General features: G+C 46.5%; 1 protein-coding gene across 1 annotated transcript in view; it reads right to left on the bottom strand.

Moving 5' to 3' along the window:
* ACKR3 (atypical chemokine receptor 3) overlaps positions 1 to 11,343 on the bottom strand; it is a 30,463-nt gene extending 19,120 nt beyond the window's left edge. Inside the window, exon 1 of the mRNA XM_065750353.1 lies at positions 11,311 to 11,343. Within this exon, the coding sequence (XP_065606425.1) occupies positions 11,311 to 11,328 (18 nt within the window). The 5' untranslated portion in view covers positions 11,329 to 11,343. The remainder of the gene's footprint in view (positions 1 to 11,310) is intronic.
* Between the last annotated feature and the right edge of the window lie 2,347 nt (positions 11,344 to 13,690).

The raw sequence follows: 13,690 nt of genomic DNA, 5'->3' as shown, positions 1-13,690 counted from the left end.
AACCAGCCCATTATTGCTATTTACACCAGCACAGTTCAACTGTAGAGCTACCCTTGACTTGCAGTGCCTTTGCTGAAGAGAAGAATGAATATACATCCATTTCTCCCCTACTTCTGCATTCTGAGGAGGCACAGCAACAGCAAAACGTATGGATAAAAACCATACATAGGCCTATGCAGGCCTAAATGTCTTTCACAGCCAGACAACTGTCTTGACCCAGACATCTCCTTCCTGTGACTGATCCAAAAAAAATACCTGCAACATTTTCATTTCATTTTCAGCCTTCCACCACCCCAACAGAGTAGGGTCTTCAGGTGGGAGATCACTGCAGGAGGGTTTCCACGTGTGAGAGCAGAGCTCCTGGTGGCCATCACCCACGGCACCAGTAGAGGAATTCAGAGCATGGGAAATCTGCTTCTACAGAATGATGCAGAGCTGAGCACTAGGAAAGGGCAGGATGGTGATGGGTCGATGATTGGATTAGGTGATCTTAGAGATCTTTGCCAACCTTACTGATTCTGTGATTTTGGTGGTGCCTGTTAACATATCATACCTGAGATCACTAGGAACTACTCACCTCCAGGCAGGAGGACAGAGAGCTTTACAGTGCTCCACCAACACTGGGCAAATCAAGGCAAAGCCCAGAGGCTTCACCCAATTTCAGAAGGGGACAACTGTCTGCTAATGACCCTTGCTGCAAGGCACATCAGCATTGCCACCAAAGACAGATGCTAGCTCCTCTGTAAACTTCATCACCCTACAAGCCTCTGATCTAGCAAACGTGTTGGATCCTCAGAAGCTGTCTGATGCCACTGGAAAAAAAAAACAACAGTGCTTGGTAAAGCAATAGTCACCACCTGTAGCACATTGCAGAGTCATGTTGGTGACTAAGTCCCTGGCACTCAATCTGTAAAAGACCCCAAGTGTTCCATGCTTAGCTGCCTGGAACCCACACCTGGAAGCCTTTCAAAAAAGAAATGAAATTGCTTGAGAGTGTCTCATTGCCAGCCGAGTTTTTCAAATCTTCCTGCACTGCTTGGTAAAGGAATACACTTCCAGAAAAAGAGAAACAAACGAGCAAAGTCAAAACCAAGGTTTTGTTTGCTTTAGCAAATGAGCCAACCCCCAGAAGTGAAATCTTATCCTGTGCCTTAGACAGGCTGGATTCCTGTCTTCACCTTGCTCCCAGTCTTTCCTCCACCAAGGCTGGCCTCTGCCTGCCTCCAGTGGATGCCCTCCAGCCACATGAAAGGATTTCCATGCTATTTGATGACCTTTAACAAAGCCTAAAACCTGACCCTTCCTGCTTGGTTGGAGCTCTGGCTGCTCAGCTTTAAGTCTCCAACACAGACACAGAACCCAAACTTACCGTGAAGAGACTTGGAAGCATAGGAGCTCATAAATGGGGATTTATTTAATCTTAAACTCAACATCAGATTTGTGCTGTACCTAAAGTAAATACTTTCTGTTAATGAAGGAAGCATGGGATTTGCTCTCAAAAATAAACACACAAATCATTTAAAAGCCACAGCCTTTCGCTTTCTTAGCCTAGTAAATTGTACGCCTACCCATTTTCACACATGGAAATGCGCTAGGACTGCAAAAAGAAGGCTGTTCCAGAACTACGCAGTTATTTTGTCCAGCTTCACAGAAATCACGCTGAGTTCATGCTTCCCAGAGTGATGAAGTGAGACTAGGGAAGTCCCCGTAGTGTGATCCTATTGCATGGCACTGTCTGGTCACTGCACCAAGAAACTCACACCTCCCCACAGCATACTGCTGGGGTACATGTGAGGAGGTATGTGAGACAGACCAAGCAGAGCGTAGAGAGCAACACTGAGAAGGCAGCAGAGATTTAAAAATGAATTTAAAAAATATTAAATGAAAGCTTCCTGACCAGGCTCCCAGCTGATACCAAATACTAGCACCAGCTGGTTGCTAGTGGATATAGACCGTATGGAAATGAGACGTCTGGTTTCTGTAATTCACAGCAAGAACAAATGGACTAACCTCCCTAAATGCAATCATCAAAGCTGTCTTCAGAGAGAGCACTTGCAAGGCAAGGTGGCCTTCCTTTCAGCGCACCAGCGAAGGATGCTTGCTTATCATTGGCACTTCTGAGCTCACCAAAGGAGGAACGTGACAGTTCATAGTGCCAAAGCTCCTCAGCTGAAGGCAGGGGCTGCTGGACACAGGCAGCGAGAGGGTGCTCACATTTCTCCAAGCAACTAACACGACAGCAGAAAGCAATACAAGCCCAAAGGGACTGCAGTTCCTGCATCTGGATCCATTTGCAAGTAGTTTTCATCCCCTGTTGCCAAAGTTACACATGTCACCTCCCCAGACCTTCCCACCATCTCTTTTTACCAACAGCATTTCTCCCTGACCTTTCTGTTATTCTTTTCCCCCTACCTATATTTATGGATGCCAACTGTTAAACACAATCTTAGCCAGATCTCCCTTGCATATCTGCACCATAAAAAAAAGCTCCCCGAGCTAACCAGGCACATTAGACATGCTTGGATTAGCAAGGAAATGAAAACAGGCCACAGGAAAGGAGTGGGTTGAAGGAAAAGCTGGAGATGTAATGCTAATCAATCACATCGAGTCACATTTAATAGGAATTCAGGAATTTTATTTGGTATGAAAAGACTTGCAAAGTTTGGAAAGAATTTATGAAAAATCCTGTAAAAAAAAAAAAAAAAAAAAAAAACCCTGTTTCCAAAACAAATTTACTTCCCTCATTGCCAGTTGTAACACAATTACCAGGAAAGATTCCAGCACTAATACAAGCAAGCCTCTTTCCTGCTTCAGAAAAATGTCTGAAAGTCAGAAATCATAGGACTGTTTTGGATGGGAAAGACCCTCACAATCCTCGAGTCTCACCATCAACCTGACCTAGCTCATCGCATTCCCCTTCTAACATCACATCTCTGCCCTTTTGAGCTTGAGAACCTCAGGAGACAGAACAGAGGTGAAGAGAATGCCAATAGCCCCATTTTGAGGTTGAGTAAATTGAGGCATTGAAGAGTTTCTGTGATTTCCCCAAGCAGAACCGTCACCTTAGCTCATTTGCATGTGAAGTACTGACTCCCCTATTAACCTCCCCAGTTGAGCAGGTGACTCCTTAAGATGGAATCTCAGAGAAGAGAGTGGGAACTGTCATGTAGAATACGTATTGATATCTCCCAGCTCAAGGGGTTAGAAAGCTATTTCTAATACTCATCATGCCTATTTCATTACTATTATTTTTTAATGCTGACGTAGTAATTTTTTCATTGCTAGTGTTCTTAATAACCCCTCTTATCAATGCAACACTTCAGCAGAACACGAGCTGCAGGAGTAAAAATATCAGCCAATAGAGCTGTGATCCTGAAGGCACAGGTTGGGCTCTTAGAATGACTCAAACATAATCAGCCTTGGCTCTCGGTAGGCTAACTAACTGGGAAATGAGGAAAATTTGCCTCCCAGGACAGAATGTTTGTTTCTCAACAGATAAAACAGGAAGGTCTTTTATGTTAGGGTGACTTTCTTACAGCTGTTCCAGGTCTGATAACATGGCCACACTGAGGTCTTCAAAGCGATATGGAAAGCAACAGTGTTAAGCAGCCACCTTTAAAATGGCTCTGCTGATTACAACCCTGGGAGAAGACACTCAACAAACATTAAAAATCAGATTTAGACCCACATGTACAATGAAATGCACAGATACAGAAGAAACTCCCTCCTTAACATACTGGACTGAATTCAACCCTGATCAAACCACCCAGCAGACAAACCTGGCTCAGAACTCCCACCTTAATGAAAGCTTGTCCACGGTTTGAACCCAGCAACAATTAACCTCAACAGGGGAGATAAGATTCAAGTTTCAAAGAAGAGAGAGAGTTTACAGGATTTCTGTATGCTTTCATGAGGCTTTGATTATTATTTTAATGAAGTCGTTTGTGATTTAATTTCCGTTTTCAGGGTGGTTTTTTTTTTTCTTTTGCTTAATGGTCATTCTGAAAAGATAAAAGCCTTCGGACTCATGGCAACAGCCAAAGGATGGCCAAAGTCCAACATACCTCCACCCAACAGCACTCATCTGATACACATCCAGAAGAGGAGGAAATCAGACAAACAGAGGCGCTGGATAGTTTAGGACTAACTTGTCTCAGACTCTCTGGAAAAGGGAGAAGAACTCATTAGGATATAAGGAAAGCCAGAAGTTATTTCAAGAGCACTCTTTTAGCAGACTGAAAACAAGCCAACAGATCTTTACATATTTCTCAGCAGGAAGCCTACAGTCATCCATAACATTGCTGATAGTCCTTCATGCTTGGCAAGGTTCGCATTCAACCACGTGGTGCTCATCTATCAAGGTGTAACTCTGAGGAAGAAGCCTGAGTGCCTGTGTTTGAGTCACAGCTAGGCAGAGGGTTTTGACTCCCAAGCTCCAGCACAGCTTCACCTGACAGCAGCTGAGGGTACATCACTTCTGCAGACAGTGCAACCGTAGATGATGCACACTAACTTCAGCTAAGTAGCAGGGTTACTGCTGACAGCAGCAGATGTAAAGCTCAGCATTCATGCTAAAACACTCCTGTAGGGCGAATACCCTGAATGAATGGTACCCCCACGATGTAACAAAGATGAACAGTATATTTTCTGATGGATTATCCAGGTGGTGGTCTTCAAATAAGAGTGAAAGACTGAAGATGGAGATTGACTTAGACAAATCAGTTGGAGAAGGAGGTACGGGGGGAAGTGGGAGAGAGCAAGCACACTGAAAGTGTTTTCATTTTCTTTCCTATGCCCGTTGGATAGCAAATCAGCAGCGGTGTAAAAGTTTACAGGTGTTCTCAGTGCTGAGAAACGTCACATAGTAGGACATGGCATCCAGAAAATGTGACATCAGCAAGAGAAGAAAGCAAGCCTCAGTGTCATGCATATCTATATACACACACTTGTATCCCCTTGGTATTTTCTTGGCTGTACATTCAAGCACTGCTTTGCATTCACACAGCACATACTGAAATCAATCATCAAGTTAAATACGTAGACTTTCCTTCCAGAACCCTAAAGATAACTTGGAGGACTCTTGGCTGGAGTCAAGGAGAGCAGAGGGATTAAAATAGAGGAATCAGAAAGAGACATTTCTTGCCATGAAGTCACCACAAGAGCACGTAACAGCAATGAAAAGAAGGCGTAGGCTGAGCTGTTCTACCCTAACACACTCCTCCGTGTTAAGATGATGCTGCCAGGCTGCTTTGCTGCCACACGATCCCTCCCAGCCCACCCACCACACCTCTCTACAGAAGCCCTCAAAGATGCAACTCACCACCTCTAGGTAAAGCTCAGTGTCCCAGTCCTTGCAGTACCTTCAGAATAGCTCTTTAAGGCTTTTTCCTGACAGCAAACTCCATTCTCTACTTAAAAATCCCACAGCTTTCTGGGCTACTACTGGGAGCCACCATTTGCTCTGATGACATCTTCGAGCCAGGAAGCTCATCCTGAGGGCTGTATAGAGCCCAGGACTGTTACACAGCTTTTAAGTCAAATTGCTGAGGTCACAAGCCAAAGTAAAAGCACAGCCTATCCTCTAAATGTCACTCCTACCAGAATCTGCCACTGTGCTCTACATCACTTGCCACAGCTAACTGGGGGAAGAGGAGGGATGCACCCTGCCCAGCTCTGCAGGAAGGATGCACTTACATTCAGGCCTCAACCCCACTCCTTGCAGAGTCCAAAACAGCACCCAAACCACAGCTGTATCACACCTTACTTCAGATTTTCAGTCACTAGATCACAGGACAAAGGCACAGTAATAATTGGCAGTCCAGCTTGCCCCAGATTTTTTCAACTTCTACAAATGCTTTAGCAAAAAAACTCCCTCGTGCCGCTCAGCGTGGTGTTGTGTCTGCGAGAGATGGAAGCTGTCAGGCTGTAACTCAAACAAATCAGATCCAATCACCTTATCAGAAGTGGCAATGAAATCAGCAGAACTGAGAGGCTATGAAGGTACAGGCAGGAGTCCTGTTTGGTGATGAGCTGCTTTCTGTGTAGAGATCCTGCACTGCAAAGGACCTCTGGGTATTGCTGAAGATCACGATGAGGCACTGCTGAAGACTGGTGTCTAAGCAGGCTCTCTGCACATTTTTGGGTACCTAAAGAAATGTTATGTCCCAGGAAAGATAGGACACAAAAAACAGTAATTTCTGGAATCCCCAGCAGCTCCTTCATTTTGGACAAAGCTGTCACAAAACCACTGTGAATGGCCTAACACCACATGGGCCAGATGTTAAATAGGTGCAGAGATGTCCAAATAAAACACAGATCCAAATCTAGATAGCGTGGAGTCCACAGCAACAGCAGGCTGATTCTATTAACACCCCTCCCCAGCCTAGAACTGAACCCTTGCAGAGGTACAAGGACTGGAGGTGAGGGTTTTCTGCCAGCTGGACTCCACTTTAGAGGCAATGCAGCCCTGGCTGTTCAGAGAAGTACAGCAGGGCAGCAAGCTGCAATCCTACATGCATGTAGCAGTTAAAGGGGGGCTGATAATCTGGAAGTGAACACCAGTTTTCCCTCCAGCACTGGCACAGATGCATGTATTCCCACTGATCAAGTCAACCCCAGCCCCAGGTCCCAGCTCAGCCAGCGTGGCAGCACAGTATAGACTTGGCTTGCTCATCACTGAAGTCACAATGAGTAGGAGATTTCTCTGGCTAAAGCCAGCCCCAGAGGAACCACCTGGAGTCCTTGGCCAGGCCAAGGAGAACCACTGCCCTGGCATGACTCACCTTCCCACTACAGAGAAAAGCCTGGGAAGCACTTTGGGGAAGAGCACTTTGCAGGATGAGGAGCGCCCAGATGGACAGCCAACTTCCTGAAGCACGCCCCATAACCGCCTGTTAGTCAGGACAGCTGCTGAACCCTGACCTCTCTCCAGCAAGCGTGACGCAAAACCAAGCTCTGCTTACTGATCTTGACACACATCACGCAGCGATGGAAAAATAGGGGTTGGAAAAGACCTTGGGAGCCCACCTTGCCCAGCTCTGTGCTGCGAGGAAGAGTCAGGGCTGTATTATCCCTGTCAGGCACTTGTCTAACCTATTCTGAAAGGCCTCTGCTGATAAAAGCCACGTACGCTAGGTCTTCGCTATTTATATCATAATTTTGGGCACTATGTGAAGAATGGAAGGCACAGAGGGGCGCAGCTCCATAATAGCTGAACTTTACATCAGAGAAATGCTGATAAAGCAGGGGGAAGCTGCTCAATAGTATCTCTGCCATGTGTCAGTGCAAAATGTAAGGGCAGCACCACATGCAAGGCAAGAAGGGCAGGATAGCGGTGGCCAGGCCGCCTGGCAGGGCTGTGACATCTAGAAGAGCTGGCAGGGCCAACCCTGCACTGTGCAGCACATAGGTACAGCCCCCAGTGCTCGCTCCTGCAGCCCCCGCCTCTCACAGAAGCTGCTCTGAAATCGTTCCCAGGGATTAACAAGCAGATAAATAAAAAAATAAAGCCACGTTTTCAGCTGTGTGGAAGGGCACTTTTCAGCAGGATGGGGGTCTGGAAAATGAACAGTGGAAGCGACCTGAGCAAAATCCCGTTAGCAAATAACAGGATTTCTGGGAACACCATCTGTGCACCACATTGAACACTCGCCCCGGAGCGCAGAGACTAAAGCACGATGCATATAGAAACCAAGACAAAAGAGCATATAACAAAGCTCTGAGGCAAGGAGAGCACATGCAAGGTGGGGCAGAAGCCAGAAGAGACCTTTTCCTCCCCATCCTCATAATACCCCCCCATCCTATTCTTTTCACAGCCTCCCTGCAATGATTCCTGAGGCATTTCCCATCCCTTCTTGTGGCCATCATTAGGCCCCATGACATTGTGGCAAAAGTTTTCATCAGGAATGAGAATCAGCTGGTGAATCAAAACCATTCGGTGCAAGGTGGCATTGAGGCCTGATATTGAAGCAAGCTGGAAATTTCTTTTCCTTCTCAGGTGTTTCCCGTAATTTTTAAGCCAAGACGTTTCCTGATGAAGGTTCTTCCTCACCTCTGAGCTCCTTGAGCTCTGCATCAACAGGAGAGGCCTCAGAAGAAGCCACACATGGGTAAATCTGGAACAAAGCAAAGGAGGATTTGGCCTGAGTGCGTCCTGGAGAACAACACAAACGCAACTTGGCAAATCAGCAGCTTGAAGTAGCAACCTTCAGCAACTCTGAAGCACCCTTTTTCCCTTCCAAATGCTTCTTTGTCTGCCATCTCAAGGGCAGCCTCCTCCAAAACAGCTTATAGCAATCACTGCAATTAATTGATTTGCATATCCCCAAAGCCCCTTCATTAGTGCAACACAGGCAAGCGTGTTAGTGTTTAATAATACCAATCAACAATTATTTGTAACATCCCATCCCAGCAGACCTAAATATAGAGACAAGCATTCATGTGAAAACAAAAAGGAGGAAAAAACAAAAAATGCAAAACCCAGCAGCTAAACAAAGGAATCAATTCAGGGCAGGATTGGGATCATAGAAACAAGAGAGAGGGCATGGTTAGGTGTGTGTGCTCTCCCTAAGCTGCCCACTCTCAGTCACTGAGCCAGCTGTAACTAAATGAAGTTGGTTTTCTTTTCCTTGCAGTCAGCCACGATGAGCACACACACAGCAGAGCAGAAAAGAGTTGATTTCCACAGTCGTTAGCCCTGCTTCAGGAAATCACTTCAGCAAAAGCTTGAGATGGTCTCCATTGAGCCATCATGTGGTATGGATCAGCAAGCCACGGTGTCACAGTGTCCCTGGAGAGGACTGTTAAAGGTGGAAAATGCAGGCTCCGCTCCCTGTACAGCTGTACAGGACTCCTTTTTTCCCCCCACTTTTTTTTTTTTGCCAGCTGTGGAGCTGCTCTAAATTTTTTATTAAGGCTCTTACTGACAGGAATTTTTGCAGGAGGGAAAGCAGAATGCCTTTGGTTTCCAGTTTTCCAGGCCTTTTCAGCAATACAAGCCGCACCTCTTAGGGACCATATGCTCCTTGCTAATCTCTGGGTTCACAGCCAAAGCCCATGTGCTTGATGTGTGAGCCCTTCAGGACACAAACTGTCTTTCTGACTGCACAGTGCCTTGCATTGCCCGGAGGCAATATCTGAATGGAAACAGTGGGCAAAAACCCAAGGCAATGGGAAAATTAGTGTCTTCAGGGAGTTTTGGATCAGGGCTGCTCTTCTTTGCAGCACTGAGGGATGTGGTTCAGCGGGGTGAGGGGTTGATGGTTGGACTAGATGGTCTTAGTGATCTTTGCCAGCCTGAATGATTGTATGATTCTCACCCAGCTGAACCCCTGTCAGAGCCAGGGGGAGCTGAAGGGCTGGGCAAGAAACCCCAGCCCCACAAGTCCAGCTATGGGACTTGTCACCCCATCCAAGTCATTCAGGTCCTGATGCAGCCCAAGACCTGGCCTGAAAAAAATGAATGCTTTACCAGTAAACTTTAAGCAGCCCAGAACTGAACTAACAGGAAGTGCTATGGGACCAGACACCCTAAAACTCCCTTTGGTGTGGCTCTGCCTCCTCCTGCCCTCCTTGCAGAGAAGCATCCCCAGTTGCTGAGATCTCTATGCTTAATATTGGAACAACTCAGCCATAGCACCACGTCAGTCACGAAGCAGTTGACCTTCCCAACCCAAAAACATCTTCCACGTGGTTTGTGCTGCGGTCCCGGGCCTCCTCCTGCCCAACCCATACAGAAACATGCTGTTATGGGGAGCTGTCAGCTCCACTCCATAGCAGCCCATGGAAAGACAGAAATCCATTGTAGCAACGTCGCCTCTCAGAAAAGGTTAACTATGTGCAAAATTAAATTTGGAGGGTAAAAAAAAAAAGCAAGAATGCATGAGGTTAAGCAAACACCAGAACGTTTTTCAAATTAGTCCCAACGTTTGTTGCTTGCTTTTCCCACTTAATCCCCACAATTATGCTCGTGGATTCGCGTTCTTGCCGTGCTAGTACTCACAAACTCCGGGCTCTAATTGAAAGCAGAGCCTTGCTCACAGGACAGGCAATGTGCAGCGAGACAACCACGTCTAACCAAGCCATAGCTCCAAAAAGCCAAAACCAGAGGAGCTGATAGCACCTTGACACGTTTCACATATCAAGGGGGTGACAGGACGGCCTCAGTCCTACACGTGCTTTCTCCAGCCTGCAGCCTCCATCTCGTGACAGATGGAGATGCCCTCTCTGGGGCAAAGCCACCTTTAAGCTTCCTTAATCTCATCCAGTTCATTCCAAGGTCCCACAAACAGCTCCGCCAGCACAGCCGTGGGGCCAGGAACGTTGCAGAAATAGCAGCAGGCACTAAGACACAGCTACCCAAAACAAGTGTGCCTGCAACCATCAGCACAGCTCTGTTCCACTAACGCCAAGAGGAGCTTCCAACACACATTGCCCTCACTTTGGGCTCTGCCTGTACCACCGATGCACCACAGCCGTATTTTGATGCCAGAAATCACACCAGCTGAAATCCCCCATAAAAGAAGACCCAGCTTCCCAGTTCGGCGCCTGGAGCACAAATGAGGAGCAACCACCAGCTACTGACTGCAGACTAAACAAAGCTTTTCATGCTGCCCACAGTCTGGGTCCCTAATTGGAGAGTTATACGGCATGAAATCCATTATTCCCATTTCTTCCATATCCCCCCTTGCCTCAACCAGGGCTGATTTGGAGGGCTACATCACGCCTTGATGGTAGGAAGGAATAAAGACAACATCTCATTAGCAACATCCTAAGCAGCCAAAGCAATAAGGTTTTAAAACCCCCTTGCCTCTTGCTTCTCAGTCTTCTTAACTTCCTATGCTGCCTGTAACCACACACAAAACACTGGTAGGTGTGCCCAAGAAATGAACTGCAGACAGTACGAACAGGAAGCAAGAAAAAAAATATATACAATTACAGCAAACCACTTCAAAAAGGCTTCCGTTTTGCTCAGAATCTCTCAAAAGGCAATTTGCCAGTCACGGATGTTCCTCCTCCACCTTTTACCCAATTTAGAAAACAGCAGTCTGATTTTCGTGTGTTTTCTTGGTCAAAAAGACTTTCTGGAAGCCACAGTCTAAAAGCAAAATGCTTATAGGAAATAGAAACGCTTCCTTAGAACCAGACTGGGATTCTTTGTGAGAATACCTAGCAGCTTTTGCTGCCTCCAGAGAGCAACTGGTAGATTTGAGGGGAAAATAAAAACATCAGTGGACACAATACTGCTTCACAGAATCACATGGAAGGGGAAATTCAAAATAAAGCACACAAAGACCTGAGAAGGGCACCTACCATACCTGGGGCAAGCATCTCCCACCTGCTGTGATCACAGACAACAACTATCAAGCGCACCTCTCTGTACAAGCAAGAAAAATTGATGTGCTGTACGTGGCTCACGCAGCTCTTTTAGCAGACATAGCAAAGCACTGAAATTCTGCCATGTGTGATGATATCAACGTGCCCTGATGTGCCACTCAGTATTTCCTGTGTGTGGCTGGGCTTCTTCCTCCCCGGTCCCAGAAGGTCTTGTCTCCCCATAGCACATCACATAGAAAAAACAATACCTCCCTAGTTGAGGTGAGCAAAAGCATGCACTAATGGAAGATACTGAAACTGAATCTTGTGCTTGGGCCCTTGAAGTCCAATACTGAAAGCATGCAGACCCACCCAGCAGCTGGCACTACTGTAGGAAACAACTTGTCTCTCCTGCTTGTCACGACCCTGCCATAGAAGCTGCCAGGTGAAGGCAGTAACGTTTTGAGTTATACTCACGTAAAGCTATAACACAACAGAAAAGAGCAATAACAGCAGGGTAGCAAAGTTCTAGGCTACAGCAAGTAAGGAGAAGCCCAAATCCAGCAGCCGTAGACACAGAAGCAAAGATAAGAATCTGCTTATCTTCTAAGGCCTCAGGTAGGCAGGGATCTCCAGTGAGATACCCACACCTCCAATAACAACCTTTAAATGAGGTCTGGGAAAGGGTGGAGCCAGGGTATACCCCTTCCATCACTCAGGTACACTGCATGCCACTGAGCTCCCCTAGGTTGGCCCTGCCTTCCCATCAGGTGCTCCATCACTGCTTCACCCCTCCCTTACATGGACTGGTAGCATTCAAATCTGTGCTGCACACCATGTAAAGCAGTCCCAACAAGGATTGTGGTCCAACAGAAGGATTCAATGGGACAAATCTGACTCCATTCAGCCCATGGGGCCAGCCTGAGAAGAGCTGGATGGTGGCAGCAGCAGACAGACATTACATTACTTTGTACTAGTCTCAGACAAAGAAAATACTGCAAAGCTTGGATTTAACTGAGCAAATCCACCTCACTTGTGCCCTGAACTTGATGCAAGACACTGCTTTACCCCATTCCAATTCAGGTAAACCATCTCACCCCGTGCTTTTCCCCTGACTGCGATAGGAGCTGTTTTCTCTCTGGCTTTTTTATTTCATCTCCTCATACCAAGAGCAGAGAACAGGCCTGGAAATAAAAATCACAGCCACCAGTTTCATTCATAAATCTGGCTCCCTCCCTGTGCACAGCAAAGAGAACTATTGTGGTTATTTCTCACAGTTTACCACCTTGCAGCCAGAAAGCATTGTTTTTTATTGCTATTGTGGGAACAAGAGCAGGGAAAAAATAATCTCGAGCTTCCCTTCCCCTCCCCACTCCAAATCAAATATAATGGGGAAAAAAAGAAAAAGAAATAGGGCGGATGTCAGATTCTCAAAGGTTTTTTTTTGAGCTATCTACCGGAGCCCAGTCTGGTGCTGCAGGTTTCTGAGCCTGAATTTTATCAATGGGTTGTGTTGGGTGCGTTTTAAAGGACAGCAGGTGTTAGAACAATGAACCCAAGGCTGCTTTTACATCTGGGCTACAAAAGCCATCTCAGTGTTTACGAGAAACAGGATAATCCAGAAAACATCCTGTCGAGGCACCTAAAAAACTACAGCCTCTTGTTGTTCGTTTTTCTCTCACACTGTACAGCTTTATTAATAGCACAAGGGGAGGGAAGGGGGGGAAAGTTTCACACTCATTTCCATGCAGAAGTGACGCACGTGCAGTGCAAAAACGACTGGCCAACGTGCACTCGGTTTACATTGTTCCTTCATCCTAGGTAGGATATTAACCCTTGAGCTCTTGCCGTGACTAATGAATTAGCTGGGTATGAGTTGTTTTTGCTTCATTCATGCAGCCTATCAACTTGAAGCTCTCTTGCTCTGTGGGAGCTCCAGCTGGAAATTCAGTCAACACATACTGATGATAACAGTCCCTAGAGCCTAAACACAAAGAGATGGGCAATTAAAGGGGAGGGATCGTGGAAATTGCTCATCCATCTTAGCCTTCAGCACTTGTGTTTGGATCCTTATGGCCCACAGAGTGAAAGAGGCTCTTCCTCTGCTTAGAGGGGACACAGAGTGACCCTCCTAGAGGAATCTCCTTCCCTCCATAGGTGGCACTGGCCGTCCAGCCTTTGGTGTCAGAAATGGGAATGGTCAAGGCATCAAGCACACCTGCAGAGCCAAAGGCTGCAACCAAATCTCAGCTGCTGATGGCTCGTGACTATAAATAATCAGTTTTCAGACTGCACTGTCTTCTGCTTTCTTCTAACTTTTCAGCACAACCTGATCGTATGAGGCAGGATGCATCCAGTTCAGTGAGAGGCTTCTCAT

This window comes from Cyrtonyx montezumae, unplaced genomic scaffold (assembly GCF_038088225.1).
Source record: "Cyrtonyx montezumae isolate F1298 unplaced genomic scaffold, pur_monq_1.0 scaffold_7, whole genome shotgun sequence".
NCBI classification, from domain to species: Eukaryota; Metazoa; Chordata; class Aves; order Galliformes; family Odontophoridae; genus Cyrtonyx; species Cyrtonyx montezumae.
This window is presented reverse-complemented; position numbering and strand designations above follow the sequence as displayed.